General features: G+C 57.1%; 5 protein-coding genes across 9 annotated transcripts; 2 read left to right on the top strand and 3 right to left on the bottom strand.

Annotated features, from left to right (window-relative positions):
- Positions 1-299: 299 nt before the first annotated feature.
- Positions 300-2,316, bottom strand: IGFLR1 (IGF like family receptor 1). Its single transcript, XM_068528608.1, has 4 exons — positions 2,122-2,316; positions 1,454-1,636; positions 770-1,163; positions 300-679 (listed from the first exon to the last, which is right to left on the bottom strand). Exons 1-4 carry the CDS (start codon positions 2,305-2,307, stop codon positions 324-326), a joined length of 1,119 nt encoding a protein of 372 aa, XP_068384709.1. The 5' UTR covers positions 2,308-2,316; the 3' UTR covers positions 300-323.
- Positions 2,317-3,167: 851 nt separating this feature from the next.
- Positions 3,168-5,309, bottom strand: U2AF1L4 (U2 small nuclear RNA auxiliary factor 1 like 4). 2 transcript variants are annotated; one of them, XM_068528633.1, is made up of 9 exons: positions 5,207-5,309; positions 4,975-5,062; positions 4,786-4,836; positions 4,513-4,579; positions 4,380-4,429; positions 4,207-4,305; positions 3,900-4,033; positions 3,694-3,789; positions 3,168-3,338 (listed from the first exon to the last, which is right to left on the bottom strand). In XM_068528633.1, the coding sequence occupies exons 1-9, from the start codon at positions 5,248-5,250 to the stop codon at positions 3,254-3,256; spliced, it is 714 nt and encodes a 237-aa protein (XP_068384734.1). In that variant the 5' UTR covers positions 5,251-5,309; the 3' UTR covers positions 3,168-3,253. The 2 variants fall into 2 exon arrangements, with proteins under 2 accessions (XP_068384734.1, XP_068384735.1); XM_068528634.1 differs by lacking the exon at positions 4,786-4,836 and having other exon boundaries at positions 5,207-5,308.
- Positions 5,310-5,379: 70 nt separating this feature from the next.
- PSENEN (presenilin enhancer, gamma-secretase subunit) lies at positions 5,380-6,814 on the top strand. 2 transcript variants are annotated; one of them, XM_068528655.1, is made up of 4 exons: positions 5,380-5,547; positions 5,719-5,836; positions 6,255-6,359; positions 6,546-6,814. In XM_068528655.1, exons 1-4 carry the CDS (start codon positions 5,425-5,427, stop codon positions 6,683-6,685), a joined length of 486 nt encoding a protein of 161 aa, XP_068384756.1. In that variant the 5' UTR covers positions 5,380-5,424; the 3' UTR covers positions 6,686-6,814. The 2 variants fall into 2 exon arrangements, with proteins under 2 accessions (XP_068384756.1, XP_068384757.1); XM_068528656.1 differs by having other exon boundaries at positions 5,460-5,547; positions 5,681-5,836.
- A 1,531-nt stretch (positions 6,815-8,345) lies between these two features.
- Positions 8,346-13,310, top strand: LIN37 (lin-37 DREAM MuvB core complex component). 2 transcript variants are annotated; one of them, XM_068528639.1, is made up of 9 exons: positions 8,346-8,552; positions 11,139-11,214; positions 11,376-11,426; positions 11,745-11,774; positions 11,856-11,941; positions 12,025-12,191; positions 12,793-12,933; positions 13,022-13,095; positions 13,182-13,310. In XM_068528639.1, the coding sequence occupies exons 1-9, from the start codon at positions 8,519-8,521 to the stop codon at positions 13,261-13,263; spliced, it is 741 nt and encodes a 246-aa protein (XP_068384740.1). In that variant the 5' UTR covers positions 8,346-8,518; the 3' UTR covers positions 13,264-13,310. The 2 variants fall into 2 exon arrangements, with proteins under 2 accessions (XP_068384740.1, XP_068384741.1); XM_068528640.1 differs by lacking the exons at positions 11,376-11,426; positions 11,745-11,774.
- A 56-nt stretch (positions 13,311-13,366) lies between these two features.
- On the bottom strand, positions 13,367-16,082 carry HSPB6 (heat shock protein family B (small) member 6). 2 transcript variants are annotated; one of them, XM_068528653.1, is made up of 3 exons: positions 15,707-16,082; positions 14,556-14,711; positions 13,367-14,477 (listed from the first exon to the last, which is right to left on the bottom strand). In XM_068528653.1, the coding sequence occupies exons 1-3, from the start codon at positions 15,902-15,904 to the stop codon at positions 14,304-14,306; spliced, it is 528 nt and encodes a 175-aa protein (XP_068384754.1). In that variant the 5' UTR covers positions 15,905-16,082; the 3' UTR covers positions 13,367-14,303. The 2 variants fall into 2 exon arrangements, with proteins under 2 accessions (XP_068384754.1, XP_068384755.1); XM_068528654.1 differs by having other exon boundaries at positions 14,589-14,711; positions 15,707-16,068.
- Between the last annotated feature and the right edge of the window lie 787 nt (positions 16,083-16,869).

Here is a 16,869-nt window from a genome sequence, read left to right on the forward strand (position 1 = left end):
CATCGTTCAGAATTAGAAGTAAACTGTGGGGGTCTCTTAAGGCTCAGAGCATAATTGTAACACCTATTCCAAGTTAGAACTCAGATGGGTCCCTATAGATGAACCCTCCCAAGGGTAGCAGGGCCATTTCTCAGAGGGGACCCTGGTTGCCCAGAGGTAACCCACATCTGGTCTTGTGTGTGTGGTGGGGTTGGCCCATTCCCTGAATGGGGAGGGGAGTGAGAGGATGTCTGTTGGGTTTTGGCCCAATTAAGACTATTTTAAGAGGACCCGTGATGAGGCCCAGGGACAGCAGGCACTTAACTTCAATGGAAACTTTATTTTTATCGGGTACTAGGCCGGGCAGGCCCCAGCTCAGCCAAGCTTGGACGGCACCCGCAGTGCATCTGCCCGCCCTCTCTGGGCAGGTGTGCGCCAAGCTGGCCCAGAGAGGCAGAGGGCTCCCTTGCCACCACCATCTCCATCACGGCCCGCCGAGGCCAGCGACTGGGCCGCAGGGAGTAGGCGGAAGTGGACCAGGCAGCAGGCAGTCCATATTTTGCAGCCAGGTGTCGAGTGCTGCCACAGGCTCTCCCCCAACCTGGCCCAGGCTCAGGATCCAGCAGCACGATCAGCTCCTCCAGCACTTCCAGCTCATCCAGGAGGCGAGACAGCGGCTGTGATTCCAGACTTGGCAGCTCTAGGAGACAAAGGGAGGGGTGAAGGGGAGGAGGCATAAGCTTCCAGCCCACCTACCCCCCGCCCCCTCCTTGGTGTATCCTCAACTAACCCCTGCCTAGGAGTGGAGGCAGAGGGACCTCCTTCCCTGAGCACCCTGCCTCTGAAGCCTCCAGGGAGCCTGGAGGGGACGAGTGCAAGGAGAATAGGATGTGGGTGTTCAGGTCGTTGCAAACCAAGCCAGGATAGGGGTGTTGGACGGCTTTCCCCTGGTGGTGGCGACGGCGGTGCCTTTGCAGGGCGAGCAGGAGAATTACTGCTGAGGTCACGAGCAGAACCAGCACCAGGGACAGGTCAAAACTCCAACTCGGCCAGGCCTGCTGAGGGACTTTGTGCTCAGATGTCCACGGGAGATTGGGGATCGCCGGTGACCTGGGCTCCTGGGAACTAAGGACGCTCAGTTTTCCACGTGTCAGGGGGCAGGGCTCCTTGTTAGGGACCGGCTTCTGGAAATAAAGAGGGAAGCATGCCCTACTCCTGCCTCCTCAGCACAAACTTCCCATCCTTAAATCCCTCAATGGGGCCACATCCCCACCTGATCCAGCCCTCCCACCCCGACTCCTTTAACCCCTGATACTATTAATACTGTGCCCCCACCCCTATCCTCTTCAGTTAGGTTAAACCCTCCCTTCCCTTGATACAGACCCCGCCCATCCGACCCCAAGCCACGCCCCCAGCCCCCGCCCCACTCCGGCAGGCTGCACCTTGCCCAGGCCCTCCGGAGCCCAACCAGCACCTGTCTGCCGCGCCTCCGGGTCCCGCCGCGGCTCCCCAAGGAAGTGGGGGCCGTTGCTCCGCCGCCACAAGGGCTACCTAGCTCCTCGGTGTTGGGGTTGCACTGCCCAGGAGGACACTCTTTGAAGGGGTGCGTTACGTGATTGCCCGCATCATCCGGCCGGCAGTTTTCCGAAAATTCAGTCTGGTGGGACACAGCGTCTCACGTGCAGCCCCCAAACCTGCCTCCTCTGCGCTAGTACGTGCTTTCCCCTTTGTCCTATCCCAGCAGTCCCCGCCCCTTGCACTGTACTCACCCAACCTATCAGCGGACGTGCCCACCTCTCTATTCCTCCCCCCCCCCACACACACACACACACTAGCCCTGCCAGTCTCCCAACCTTCTCTACACAGGCCCCGCTCCTTTCATTCCCCCGCCCACCTCTTCCTCGCCTCCCGGTTCCCGCCTGTCTAACCGGCCACACCCCTTAACCATGACCCTCTTAACTCACACTGTCCCTTTCTTCGCAGGCTCAGCCCCCCATCCCCCCTTCGTCTACGTACGGCCCACCGCCCCTACCCCGAAGCAAGCCTCACGGGCCACACCCCACAGACCTCGCCCCTTCCCCCTTCCCTATCACCCCTTAACTCCGCCTGAACATATGCAAACGCCCAGTCCCCGCTCCTTACCCGAGCAGGGGGCGGCCCGAAGCGCTGCAGGCAGCTGCCACTGCACAGGTCGTCAGGGTTCCAGTACTCGAGGCGGCTGCAGTGCTGAGAGGCCTTCCTCGGCGCCGCCTGGGCCAGGAGCAGCACGGCAGTCAGGAGGAGGCATAGGGGCCCCATCCTGGCGGAGCCTGCCTTCTGGGGGGCCATGACCACAGGACTTCCTGCCACAGCGCCTCTGCCGCACTTGCCAGGAAACCGGGTCAGAAGAAGGAAGCAGTGGATGTGGGGGCATAGGATCCCCAGTCCCCTTTGGAAGCCAGGAATCTACTCTCCAGCCCCCAGACCAGCTCCTGGCCCGTTCTCAGAGAGGCCACAAGGCCTCAAGATGGCTACAGCGAGGACTCTGGAGCCGGACTGCGTGGATTTATATCCCATCTCTGCCATCTTCTTGCCCTCTCTTTTCCCATCTGTAAAATGGGATAATAATAGTACCTGTCTTAGAAGGTTATTGTGGAGAAGTAAAACCATTACTGGAAGTAAAGCATTTAGAACACCTGGCATAGAGTAAGCTTAAGTATTAGGTACTACCTATTCCCATCTCAGGGCAGTGGGCATAGAGGACCCAGCCATCACCCACTGGGGACTCCCACCCAACTCCCAGCAATCTTACCTTAGCTCCTAACCCCAATCTCCTCCAGACTGGGAATCCTCCAACCTGCCACAACCAAGCATCTCCCCCTTGAGAATCCTCTGATGGACGTGCTGAAGTTTCAGCACAAAGGCAGCCCCACCCAACCAGTCCCACTTGGGGGTTTCTAGGACCCTGGGCATGCTGCTTTCCCACCTGTTGTTGGAAGTTCCTTGGCTGAGGTTGTGGCCAGAGCCCAGCCCTACTTCCCCTTTTCATCAGCAGATGTGGGGGTGGAAGGAAACCAGCCCACAGCCAGGCTCAAGCTAACAACGAAGCTCTAAACCCTCAATATAGAACTTTATTAGGGGCGGGGCGATAGAAGGTCCCTGTGTTGAAGGTATTACATCATGGAGACCCGGAGCCTGGAAAAGATGGCACTAGGGAGTTAAGGGAGCTTTGAGGAGGGGTCCTGGCCAGGAACATATGTGCCTGCCAGGGGTGGAGGGCAAGGAGGTCAGCATCTCAGAAACGGCCATGCCGGTGGTCTGGGGACCGTCGTCGATTTCTTTCTCGGGGACGGTGGCCAGTATGGGACCTTGGGGGTGACCTGGGGACAGGAGAGAGGAGGGTTAGAGCCATGGGAATGGTGTGCAGATCCCCCAGTTCTGCCTCTCTGCTCTGGGATAGGCATGGCAGTTGATGAAGTAAGAAGAGTTCCTGGGGGTGGCCTCAGGATAGGTGCACAGGGGCCGACCTCAGGACTGGAGATCCAGGATGGACTTGGGTTTGGGGTTCAGGCTGGTTTGGGGGTTGGGACTTAGGTGCTGGTCTTCAGATGGGGCTCAGGGCTAGTCTTAGGGCACAAAAGGCTTGAGACACTTATTGGGGCACAGGATCAGATTCATCTCAGGATACAGGGGCCTTGGGATACGAGAAGTCTTGGCAGGCTGGTCCTGAGGTACCTGCGCCTGGGTCCCCGCCCATAGAGCTGCCGCCGGAGGTTGCGGGAGATAGGTCGCAGGTGCATGAAGTTGCAGAAACCACCCCGGGTACATTCCCTGGGTAAAGCATGGATGGACGGATGAGGCCATTGTCACTGACAGCCCCCTCAACACATACACAGAAGTCTGGGACTCCAGGTGACCATCCCACCCCTGCACTACCATACCCCATCTCATACTGCCGACAGCACGACTCCCGGAAGTCAGTGACGGGAGACAGCTCGGCATGCACAGCCTGCCCGTTGAACCAGCGGTTATTGAGTTCAGCCACTGCCCGCTCTGCATCCTCCTCGCGCCGAAACTGAGGGAAAGTCGGTCAGGGTCAGCAATCAAACTCAGAAATCAGGGGATTAGCTAGCAGCTCAGGGTCTGGAGTGGATTTAGTGATGGACCTCAAGCTGTGAGGCTTCAACGGTGGCCGTTAGGCATTGAAATGCCTCCACCTCTAGGCTCTAATGGAGAGACAGCAGGCACCTTGACATAAACATTGCCCACGAGGTGATCCCCCAGGTTGTCGCACACATTCATCTCTTCAATCTCCCCGTACTTCTCCTGCAGTTCTGTGAACACTTCCTGTGGAAGACCAGGAGGAACTCAGCTGAGCTGCTGGCCCACAGGAAACTGAACCCACCCCTGCCAACCCTCACCTCGAAGAAGTTATCATAGTGTTCTTGCACCTCCACGTCGCTCACGTGACCTGGAGGAGGGGGGCAGGGTGGAATCAGGGCGTGGCCTGCTGGCAGCTGTCCGCCCTGCCCCCAAGACAGGTCCCTCACTCACAGTGCGATCCGTCTGCGGTTTGGGCGGTGTTCTGTGGATTCCGGTACAGGTTGAGCAGTACTATGGTCTGAACAGAATTTAAAGGGGGCGGGGCCTGAGCTCAGAGGGCGGGGCTATATGCAAAGGAATTGGGTATTAAAGTTGGGGGTGAGACCTTGCACCAGAGAAAAAGCATAAGCATCTTGAGTGCATCAGCAACGCCTGTCCCTCAGAAAACCAGAAGAGGGGGTACCTAGCAGTGAGGGACAGCCCAGGGGTGTGGTCTTTACGTACGGGGGCGTGGCCAAGTTCCCGGGAGAAGGGCCTGAAGGTTGGGGGAGGAACCTGCAGAGGTCCGACAAGAAAAAAGCCGGGCGGTAGGGTGGGCCCTAGAAATCCGGAAAAGGTGGGACCTCGTGATGGTGGACAACAGAAGGGGAATGGACAGGAGGTTAACCCCCCAGGCTCCGTGCCGGGTCTCACCTGGCTGAAAGTCGGTTTGTTGTGAAGCCGGGAGCACCGGTCCCCATGCCGGCAGGCCCCGATCTTAAAGTAAAAAGAGCAGTTAACCCTGGAAGAGGTGCAGAGACAGAGGTGAACCGAGGGCCGGGGAGCCGGACACCCCAGAAACACCGCCCCACGCCGCCCAGCCACCAGGGAACCAAGTGCCTCGTCCTCGGGCTCCCGAGGGGCCACTCCCTGCGCCCGTTCTCACTTGTCCTTCTCAGTCCCGAATATCGAAGCTAAATATTCGGCCATTTTTACCCGAACCCTCCAACTATGTCTGCTATTTACATCACTTCCGTTGCTTAAGGGCATTGGGAAATGTAGTTCTTCGCGGCCTCCGGACACTCAGAAACTCTCTAGTGCGCTTGCGTGCTGGAGGCTCGCACCCTCCGCCTGGACTCACCCACTGGAGTTGCCTGAAAGCGCATGCGTGCAGCGTTGCCTGACCAAAAAGACTACAAGGTCCAGAGAGACTTGCGGCATCTCGCGCAAAAGTCCGTAGTTGAAAGTGGCAAAGGGGTCCAAACCGGAGGAAGTAAGACTCCACTGGTGAGTTAGGGGTCGTCTCCGTACCCCAGTAAACATAAAGAGCGTCTCAACCCAGTCAGCTTGCTGGTGGGGGCGGGGGTACCCTTCTTTCAGAAAACCCACCCTTCAATTTCTCTCCCTTTTGTCGTAATAGGGGCGTGGTTGTTTGTGATCCTTGCATCTGTCACTTAGGGTCAGGGCTTGGGTCTTGCCCTGAAGACCCTCGGAAGACCCGGCCCCAGCGCAACTATGAACTTGGAGCGGGTGTCCAACGAGGAGAAGTTGAACCTGTGCCGGAAGTACTACCTGGGTAAGGGCTGATATCTTAGGGTCCCCGGAGAAGAGAGGGGACGGGACTGGAGCGCCTGGGGGAAGAGGGTCTAGGGGCCTGGATTCTTGGGTCTAGAGGATGAAGTGGCTGGGGACGCCGACTCCTGGGTCCCAAGAGAGGAAGGGCCTGGGTCCTGAGGAAGGAGGAGACTGGGCCCTCAATTTCTGGGTCCCAAGAGAGGACAGGAGTTGGGGGCCTGGGCTCTTGGTCCTGCCAAAAAGATGGTTGAGGACTCAGATTTCTGGATTCCGGGGAGGAGTCAGGATTCTTGAATCCCTGATAGCAGAGATCTCCATTTGAATTTGGGTATGGGAGAGGACCTTCCAAATTGGTCTTCTACGTGGGTGTTGGGAGGATCCTCATTGCCTTAAGTCCCAGTTTATTTTCTTCTCTTTAGGTGGGTTTGCTTTCCTGCCTTTTCTCTGGTTGGTCAACATCTTCTGGTTCTTCCGAGAGGCCTTCCTTGTCCCGGCATACACAGAACAGAGCCAAATCAAAGGCTGTGAGTCCAGGGCACAGATGAAGGGAGGCCATCGGGTGTGGGGAGGGGGACTCTGGGAGCCTTGCTGGGAAGGGACAATGGAGGTTCCAGAATTCTGGGACTCTGTGGAAGAGAAGAGAGGGCCGGTCTCGGGGAGACCAGAGAGCAGGTGGAGGCCAACCTTTCCCCTCCTGTTCCCTCTTACAGATGTCTGGCGCTCAGCTGTGGGCTTCCTCTTCTGGGTGATTGTACTCACCACTTGGATCACTATCTTCCAGATCTACCGGCCACGTTGGGGCGCCCTTGGGGACTACCTCTCCTTCACCATACCCCTGGGTACCCCCTGACAACTTCTGCACAGGCCTGAGGACCAGGATGGGCTCCTCTACTCCGAGCCTGCTCTCAGGCCCCTAAGACTTGTTCCTATCTCCTGTGTTCTCTGCTGACATCCCCTAATAAAGGACCCTAATTCTCAATATTGATTTCCTGGGATCTTTTGGAGGTTGAAGCATAAAATGATTATTAATATTCCGAAACATTTATTGATTGCTTACTTTGTGCTAGGCTTAGTGCTTCATACATCATGCGCATTAGTTCACTGTATGCTACTCATAACCCATCAAAAATAGGAACTTTCTTGCTTGGGAACCCTACTGTACAGATCTGGAACCAAGAAAGCAATAATACTTCCATTACTAGGGACTGTTATCCTGTACAGGTAGTATGTGAATTTGAAAACATTACTTCCCCACTCGCCCTCATTATTCTTATCAGAAGTGTGGATCACAATGCTACCCCCTAGAATTTATCTATGCCAAGGCACATGTGGTAAATGGAAGTTCCTCATTTTCTGAAGGAGATCGTCTGCAGCAATAGACAGCAATAGACATGTATTCAAGAGATTTATTAGAGAAGGTTTCCTTGACCCTCCTATTTAAAATTTCAATCCCCACCTTGGCATCTCCTGTGGAGCCCTACATCAAGGACACCCTACATCAAGGACACAGGACAAAAACTCTGGAATTAACCGAGCCCCCATAGCAGCTGTTGCCATGCGCTCTCCTAATCTAAACCGGTCAGCCCCCCGACTCCATATTAGGTAAAATATCCACCATGTAGTAACCTTGTAGCTTCCTGACCAATCACCTAATGCCATCCTGCCCGCAGGATTTTTCTTTGTCTTGAGGCTATAAAAGTTGGCTGCTAGCCCACAGAGGGGGTTGACTTTCCCTGGCTACCAGGAAGTTGGCCCGCTGTTCTTGCAGCGACCCTTCTCTTTAATAAACTCTATCTTCCTTACATTCTGCCTTGTGTCTGGAAATTCTTTTCCAACCCGCGCTCGGGCCACCACACTCCCTATGTCTTTCAGGCTATATCCATTCTCCTCTCACATTTCATTTAAAATGTTCTACTTGTTTACTGTTCATCTTCCATCCTCTAAAATATAAGCTCATTAGGGCAAGGATTTTTGTCCATTTTGTTCACTGCGGTGTCCCCAGTACCTAGGAGAGTACCTGGCTCAGGTACTTAATATTTGCTAAGTGAATGAGGCTGCACCTGAAAAGAGTTTTAACAGGTAGCTGACACCTAGTGAGTGCTTAGTTAAGAGGGAACCCAGCCTAACCCCAGACTTGTTTTCCTCTTAGGGACCGAGAGACTCCCACGGTTAAATAACTCCTGTTCAATAGCGAAATTGGTGTTACTCAAAGCTTCTAATACTGTAACTGCCAAGCAGCCTCGCGACGCTCTGATCCTTGGTCTCCCACCGTGCCTCGCGCGGCGCAGGCGCGCTTACTTCTGCTGAGTCTCGGGAGCTAGAACTACACCTCCCAGGAAGCGCCCTGGGATATCGTTGGTTTGTTTCCGGAAACCTGGCCCCAGAAAGGTGGGACTTAGAGCTGGGAACCGACAGCGGCAGCTGTGAATTGGCCAGGGTACGAGACTGACGGTTGCATTGACTAATGGAAACAAGGGATTGCCGAAGGGGCCCGCCCACAGAAGGGCAACTGGAGGAGGTGGTGGCCTCCGCGGCCGTCGCGGCCGGACACTGCTCAGGGCGGAGGACTGCCCACACACGAAGCTTACCTTTGACTCCTCCCCGTCTGCCTCCGGCCTTGACTTGTGACCCTAGGCTCTTTTGGGCTTCTCTGACCCAGCTAGCCAGACCCCAGACCCCAACCATGTTCCCGGTGAAGGTGAAAGTGGAGAAATCAGGTGAGGACCCCGAGGTCGGGGGCCTGTAGGGGAGCACCGGACTGATCAGGGTGTGGGAGTCCTTATAGACAGCATTATCGCGATAAGGCGGACTACGCGACTTCTCCCCGCAGCCCATCTTACTATCGCTGTTAGGCATCGAGCGATTCCTGCCACCTTGATATCCTCCCGGTCTGTGTTCAGGATAGCTTTGAGGTTGAATGGTGGTGGCTCAGGCAGTGGTGTGGTGCGGTAAGACATGGGGATCCCGAGCCGTGTGACTCAAAGAAGTACTCTTTTCTCCGTTTCCCCATTTCTCGCAGTGGTCATGAGTCCAGCATTTGCTGAGCACCTGAAGTACAGGAAAGCTTTTAATCCTCGTAGTCACTGTATCCCAATAATCCTAGGAATTGGGAAATGTGGTCGATGGGGAAACTGAATCTGAGAGAGCGGAAGTCATTTTGGGTTGGGGCCAAGCTTGATGGGAACCCAGGACTGGCACGTTAAGGGTGGTGGGAGAGGCATGGAATCCAGACAACAAAATCATAGTAAAATGACGTGAGATGTTAAATGCTATAAGTGGTAAATAAAACGAAACAGGAGAAGGTAGGGAGATCAGGAGTGAGGCAAGGTGAGGGAGAGAGCGATGAGGATAAGTGAGGGAACAGCAAATCTGACAAAGAAAATAGCTTTGAAACAGCGGAGAGGTGAAAGCCTTGTCCGGAGTGTTCAAGGGCCAGCACGGAGGCCAGTGTGGCTGGAGCAGAGCGAGTGACGTAGAAAGTGTGAGGAGATGAGAGCAAAGGGGCGGTGGGGGGGGTGGGGGTGGTGGCGGGGGGCAGGTCTTTGGCTTTTGCTCTGAGGGAAATGGGGAGCCAAGGGAGGGTTTTGAACCAAGGAGGGAGTTTTACAAGATGGCCCCCCAGATGCCAAAAAATGCCCCCAAAATCGTGGATGGAAAAGTGAAGGGGGCCTGACCACAACAAAATGATGGTGGTGAGGAAGGAGTAGTCAGGGTCATGGAGGCCTGTGAACACCAGGCTGAAACACTCAGACTCTGCCCCAGGGGGGCACTGCAGAGTCGTGGACGGTTCTAAGCAGGGAAGGCTCAGGGTCAGGTTTGGCTTTAGGAAGATTCCCCTGGCCACCTTGCGGAGGGTTCATTAGAAGGGGAGACTGAGGCTGGGAGCCCAGGGGGAGGGAGGGAAAGGACCCGGCTGGGCAGACTAGGGAGGGGGGAGGGGGGAGAGACACTCAGGGGACCAAGTGGACAGGCCGTGGGGTGGGTGGGGGAGGGAGAGAAGTGACCGTGTTGAGGCCCAGGGAGGGATGGGGTGACAGTGTGGATACCCCCGAGAAGGGGGTCCAGGAAAAGGGATAAGTTTAGAGAGACACTGAGGCCAGTGTGGGACCCAGTAGGTGGCAGGAGCCCAGGGCATGTCAAGGGGAAAGTGTCCAGGAGTCCATAGGATCCCAAGATCTGAGGTTCAGGAGAGAAGCAAGGACTAGGGAAAGAGAGGTGGGCATGATCCATACCTTGGCTCCTAACCAAGGCTCTTTGCTAGAATCTCAGCTGCCCCCAGCCCTGCATCCCCACCCTGTCTCTCCTCTGAGTCATGTTTCCCGGTCTCTTCAGGAAGTCTCAGGGCTGGCAAAGCATGTCCCCAAGTGTCCTTCCAGGCTGTAGAGCGCTGGGTCAGAGCTCCTACTAGTTGGAAGAGAAGAGCGAACACCCCACAAGAGTAAGAGGAGAATATTTATAACATCATCATCTACTTATGTTCCATGATGAAGAGAGGCAAACACGCAGGCCGACAGGGCCAGGCAGGGGCTGTGGCATGCAGGAAGGTGGGCCCAGGTCTCATTTCCTGGGGGAAAAAAAGCCAAAAATGGGTATTTGAGATGAAATCTCCCAATTATTAAATGTAGCCATCTTATTCAGATTTAACTCAGATTTAAAATAACACAACTACCTCAGCCAAACAAAGCACATCTGGCGGCTGGATTCTGCACCCAGTTTGAGTCCGTGCCTTATAACTTCACCTGTGGAGCCAGATGACCTGGGTGCAAATCCTCAGCCTTGCGATTTCCTAGCTGTGTGACTTTGGGCAAGTAGCCTAACATCTCTGTACCTCAGTTTCATCATCTGTAAAATGGGGATAAACATCATATTTACCTGCCAGGGTTATTGTGAAAACTCAATGGCTTAATATGTGTGATGTGCTTGGAACAGTGCTTGGCACATAATAGGCACTCTATATATGTTACTCATTATTATTGCATCCTGCTGAGATTCATATACAACATAGGTTTGTTTAAACCTCAAAACAGTCCTAGCAGGTAGGTATCATTCGGAGACCCATTTTCGAGATGAGGAAACAGGCTCAGTGAGGTAAGGTGATTCACCTTAGGTCACACATGAGCATGCGGGTCAGCCCTGGAAGCCAGAGCTCTTGCTCATCATTTCAGTAGTCTCTGCCCACTGTACCCTCCCAGCATGCCTGGGCCTGACCGAAGGATTGGATACACATGCCCTTCCCTGGCCCAGTGGCTGCCCACCTGCCGTGGGCCTGGGAAGTGACTCCTGCTCGGTACCCTCTTCCCCAGAGTTGGAGATGGCCAAGGCCCGGAACCAACTGGATGCTGTTCTGCAGTGTCTGCTGGAGAAGAGTCACATGGACAGGTTGGGACCTGGCCCAGCATGGGGTCATAGGGAGTCGGGGGCCCTGGGTGGGACCCCAGAGGCTGGCTTAGGGAGGAAGGGGCCCAATGGATGAGGCCACTGGGTGCCTTCCCACCCTGGGCCCTTGGAACCCTGAGCCTACAGTTCTCCTCTGCTACCAGGGAGCGTCTGGATGAGGAAGCTGGGAAGACCCCCTCAGACACCCACAACAAGTAAGTTTTATTGATGGGATCTGTGTTTGAGGGTTTGTGGTAGATAACTTCTTTCCTCATCCAAGCCCTGACCACCCTGCCCCATGCTTTCTCCACCACACTCCTAACCACTCTCCATGTACAAAGGCCCTGGGGCAGCAGAAGCTTAGGTCCCCTGATGATGCCACCTCAAGCCCCGGTGTGGGGGGAACACAAGGCCTAAGGAGTTGGTGGCGTCTGTATGAGCTTGATCACAGTACCCCCAGGGTGCCCTTTGGGGGGTTTTGAGCAGGCATTTGTTCAAGGGTAAGCTTGCTGACTCCCTGTCTCTCCCCACAGGGATTGCTCCATCACGGCCAGCGGCAAACGGTAAGGTGGCAGGGGCCCCAGCCAGCTGATGAGAGGTCCTCAGTCCCCACCCCGGTCCTGAAATTCCCCCTCCCCACACAGGCCATCTGCCCGATTCCCCCATCAGCGGAGGAAGAAGAGGAGGGAGATGGATGAGGGGCTGGCCGAGGGAGGGCCACAGCGATCCAGTGAGTAGGCGGTGGCCCTGGAGGGCAGGCAGTGATGGGGGTCTACGTGACGATATTCATACCCCTCCCACTCACCACCCTAGACTCGTACGTGATCAAGCTGTTTGACCGGAGCGTGGACTTGGCTCAGTTCAGTGAGAACACACCGCTCTACCCGATCTGCCGAGCCTGGATGCGCAACAGCCCCACAGTGCGCGAGCGTGAACGCTCACCCAGTTCACCGCTGCCCCCACTGCCTGAGGATGAGGAGGTGGGATGGGTGGTGGGCCCCCGCCCAGCAGCCAGGGAGGGCAGTGGGTAGACAGTCACAAGGTACCTTCCCCCCTAGCTAATGGGATAGACAAGCACAGGTCTCTGTGTCTCTCAGGTAACTCCTGGATTCGGTGAGGCACACAGATAGGAACCCTTAGGCCAGGGGAATGGTTGGAGTGCCCCAGAGCAGACAGACGTGGCTATCTGTTCTGGGAGGGAGAGGGGACAGGGTTCCTCTGGGCAAATAGACGTGACCTCCAAGATCAGGGGTTCCCAAGAGCTGGGAGACTGGGCAGGGGTCCTTAGTGCAAACAGATGTAGCCACCTGGCCTAGGGGAGCAGATGGGGACCCCTTGGGCTGGGAATGGAAGTCTCCATAGATGGAGGTCTGTGTGCTGGGCAGGAGTAATTGAGGGGATCCCTGGGTTGGATAGGAGAAAACAGGGATCCTTGGAGCAGACAGACATGACTCCTAAGTACAGGTCCCTGGTGAGACCCTCATGTCTTTTGTCACTGGGAAAGGAAGGAGGTGTGAAATGTGTGCCCCTGGCCCTCTTCTCTGACTCTCTTGGGCTTGGTGTGGGGTCCTGTATCCTCAGGGTTCAGAGGTCACCAACAGCAAGAGTCGTGATGTGTATAAGCTGCCTCCACCCACAGCTCCCGGACCACCCGGAGATGCCTGTAGATCCCGAATTCCATCCCCACTGCAGCCTGAGACCCAGGGTACCCCTGATGATGAGGTGGGTGTGCACGGCCGGCCTGGGGCAATGGGGCAGGAGTTGTGGGGCTCGGGCGTGGCCACCCAGCCTGGCCTCTCTGTCCATGCAGCCCTCTGAGCCTGAGCCCTCACCCTCCGCACTCATCTACCGAAACATGCAGCGCTGGAAACGCATCCGCCAGAGGTGAGCATCCCCCAACTGCTTGTTCCCTGTGGCCTGTGCGCCAACTGCTGAGTCCTCCCTCTGCCTTCCCCCCACCCCAACTGCAGGTGGAAGGAGGCATCCCATCGGAACCAGCTTCGTTACTCAGAAAGCATGAAGATCCTACGGGAGATGTACGAGCGACAGTGATGTTCCCCTGTCCCCACCCCCACCCCAATAAACATTCCCCTCGTCCACACTGGCCTCCGCTTTCTCCAGCCCATCCTTCCCGGATCAGACATAAAGCAGTTGGCACAGCTGTAGCACATTTATTGGGGGAGTGAGGGGATGGGGCATCAGGGAATTTGAGGCAAGAGAAAGATTGTGGGGAATCAAAGAAAGTGGCTGCTTGGTTGGGTCTTGGAGAATAAGGGGAGGGGTGTGGAAGGTGGCTATGTGGTTGGAGACTTGGGGGTCATGACAGTGACTGGGGGGTTCTGGTTGGAGCTGGGCTTAGGGGCCTAGGACATCCGTGCAGAGTCTGAGGAGATGGGGTGGATATCTGTACAGTGTGAGGTTGAGGGTCCTGGTTGGCCTAGAATAGGTGTAAAAGGGTGGGGGTCAGAAAAGGGGTTCAAGAGTCTGGGGGTGGCTGGCTGAGGTTTCAAGTTAGAAGATGGGTTGGGGGGAGAGAGTGAGGAGAAGTGGAGTATCTGGTTGGAATGAGGGGAAGGACCCAGAGTCTTGGGGACCAGGCCAGGAAGGTCCAGGTTGGGAGGTCTGTGCAGAGTTTGAGGGGAAGCGGGGGCTTATGCTTGACTGGCGTAGGCCTAGGGTGGGGGCAGGTCTGTCTACACCATAATCTTGGGTGGGGGGGATTGAAACGGGGTGTGGAGATGTTTTCCTAGAGAAGTCAGAAGGAAACAGGGAGTTTGGAGTGGGGTTCTACGCCAAGCGGGGTCAGTGGGGATGGGAGACTGTAGGCCGGGGGATTGTGCTTGTAGGGTCTGGAAGCCAGAGAGGTGTCGGGAGGTTTGAAAACAGGAGCGTGTGTGAGAGAGGGAGTGTCAGTGGAAAGGTCTAGGTTATCAAGGCTGCGTCTAGGTTGGAAGGTTCAAGGCAGACCCCAGATTGGGTGGGCGGGTAGTCTTGGCGCGCTCGGGACATCTGGCTGGGCGGAGTCAGGTCGGCTTTAAAAGTGCGGTGGAAGGGCCTGAGGCGGCTCCCAGGGTTCAGGCGTGCCCTGGCTCCTACTTGGCGGCAGCCGCCGGCGGCGACGGCAGCGGAGCCTGGGCCGGAGCAGGTGCGGCCTGGATGGAAAGGACGCCCTCAGGGGACAGCGCGGACGTCACGGACGCAGGGTCCACGCCAGGCGGCAAGCGGTAGCGGCGGTGAAACTCGCGCGCGATGTATCCGTGCTCATCCTGGAGGGAAAGAGGCTTGAGGGGCTCTGCCCATTCCCTGTAGATGCCCCGCCCCTCCGGCCTGCGGATCCAGCATACTTGTTCTGGCCCCGCCCCCGCCAGCGGGCTCACCGGGCGCTCCTCGTGGCGCGCGTGCACCTCCACGTGGTCGCCAACCACCTTGACGGCGATTTCCTCGGGTGAGAAGTGCTTCACATCCAGCAGCACCGAGAAATGCCCGGGGTCGGTCGATACCTGCGCACAGCCCGATAGTCATCGGGCGGGGCGAGGCTCCGGGGACCCAGAAAGGCCCCTCCCCTTGGTTCTCCGTTGGTTCCGGTGCTGCAGCTGTTCCTGGCCTCTGGAACTGGGGCGTCCCCTTTCCTACACGTAGCCACCGAGGACCTCTTCGCCCAGAATAACTGGGATCATCCCTCGCCTTGTAGCCACTGGGATTCCCCTCTCATCCAGAGTGATGAGGCCCCCTTACCCTGCAAGGTCAGGGACCTCCGTCCTCACGGGGTGAGGCCTGCCCTCTCCCCCAGTGTCAGCAACGCCGTAGTCAGCGTGTCCTTCTGAACACTGACTCCTCAGCCCCCTTCCCCTCAGAGCCCCAGGGGCCCTTACTGCGCCACCCCCGCCAGAAATCGCCAAGATGCCGCCTCCCCCAGTCTCCAGAGTCCCCTTTCTACCCTCCCACTCGAGTCACGGGATTGCTTGAGCCCTCAGTAGTTACCAGTACCCCTCCCCCACTTCTGAGTGGCCAGACCCCCCTTTCTCAAGTCACAGGACCCTCCCTCCCCTCTACCTCTCCAGGAGACATACAGTCACCACAGTCTCCAAACTGTCTTCCTCAAGAATAACAAAATATTCCCTCCCCTCGGGAGGCACTGGGAGCCCCACGCCCTTCAGAATGACTGGGCTCCCCCTTTTTCCCAGATTCCCTGGGTCCCCAGCCTCCTTCAGAATCACCAAGACTCCCCTCAGAGGGACCGCCCCCACCCAATTAGTGACCCAGCCCTTACACTCCTCTCGGAGCTGAGACCCTCCTCAGACTGACGGGGACCTCCCACCCCTTTCAGTAATCTGACCTCCGAGAATCCATACTCAGGGAACTCCGGAAGCCCCTCCGAGGGGCCGGACTCTCTGGCCCGCTCAAAGTCAAGGGACATTCCTTCACCCCCCTCAGGGGACCGGGGACCCCAGCCTTGGAAGTAGACGGGTTACCGCCCCTCCCCCAGGCCTGGCACCTGGGCGGTAGGCAGCGCCACGCTGGGTGCGCGCAAGTAGTAGGGGGCCAGCGCGGCGGGGCAGAGAGCAGCCAGCTCGGCCTCCAGCAGCCCCTCGCCGAAGCGCTGGTCGAAGAGGCGCCCGGGTGCCGAAAGCCCGGGCAACGGGGCCGAGGCGCGGCGCAGCCAAGACGGCTGCACAGGCACCGGGATCTCCATCGTGCTCCGCCGCCGCCCTAGGCTCCGCAGTGCCCCAGCGGGCGCCGCCGCTGCTTTATAGTACGCTCTGTGTCCGCCCCTCGGCGGGCCGCCCGGGGACGTTGGGACTGCGGCCAGAGCCGGCCATTAATAGAGTCTTATTTAGACAGCCCAACAATGACTTGGCCATTTATTAAGCGCCTGCTGAATGCCAGGGAGGTATCATTCCCCAATTTTCCGAAAGGAAAACTAAAGCTGAGGAGGCGGAGCCTTGCCAGAGCGGGGTGCAAGCGTGGCGTTTGGGACCCACGGCCTGAGAAACCCACCAAAGAATTCCCAGTCCCTTTAATCCGCCCCCGCCCCGAAGGCGCTCTGAGGATGACGCAGATGGCGGTCTTAGGAGCAGATTCCTGGGTACAGGGAATGCGGTAGCTGGGCCAGGCTGTCAGGAGGACACAGAACAGACCCTATTCCCATCTCAGCAGGGCCCTGGTCCCAGCCCCCCGGCAAGCCGGGCCTAATTCTGTGCGTCTGACTCAGCCTCGGGTGCACAAGGCAGCGGGGTCTGCCAGGTGAGCAGCGGCCAGGGGGCGCGGGCAAGAACAGTCCAGGCTGGCCCCCCTGGGGCAGCGCGCCGGGGCCCAAAATAGCTCATTTTGATCCAGCCACCTCGGCCAGGAGCCCAGGCCTGGCATTTGGCGCAACCAGCTGCTCCTGGAGCAAGACGGAAGTGGTTAGATGACCGGGTGGGACTGGTAGGCTGCTGGACTGATGGAGGGACGGCGGTTAGAGAGGACATAGACGCCCTTATTGCCCCTGCAACGGGAAAAGCCGCAGTTAGACTGAAATCTGGATGAGACTTACGCAGCAAGAGGGGGAGCGGCTAGAATACACGACTACAGGAAAGCGAGAGTACATTGGAACCCCTCCTAACCGCGAGCCCAGCCTCAGCTCCTTTCCATTGGTCCACAGACTTGCCAATTACT

The sequence above is a fragment of the Eschrichtius robustus genome, chromosome 19, assembly GCF_028021215.1.
Source record: "Eschrichtius robustus isolate mEscRob2 chromosome 19, mEscRob2.pri, whole genome shotgun sequence".
Taxonomy (NCBI): Eukaryota; Metazoa; Chordata; class Mammalia; order Artiodactyla; family Eschrichtiidae; genus Eschrichtius; species Eschrichtius robustus.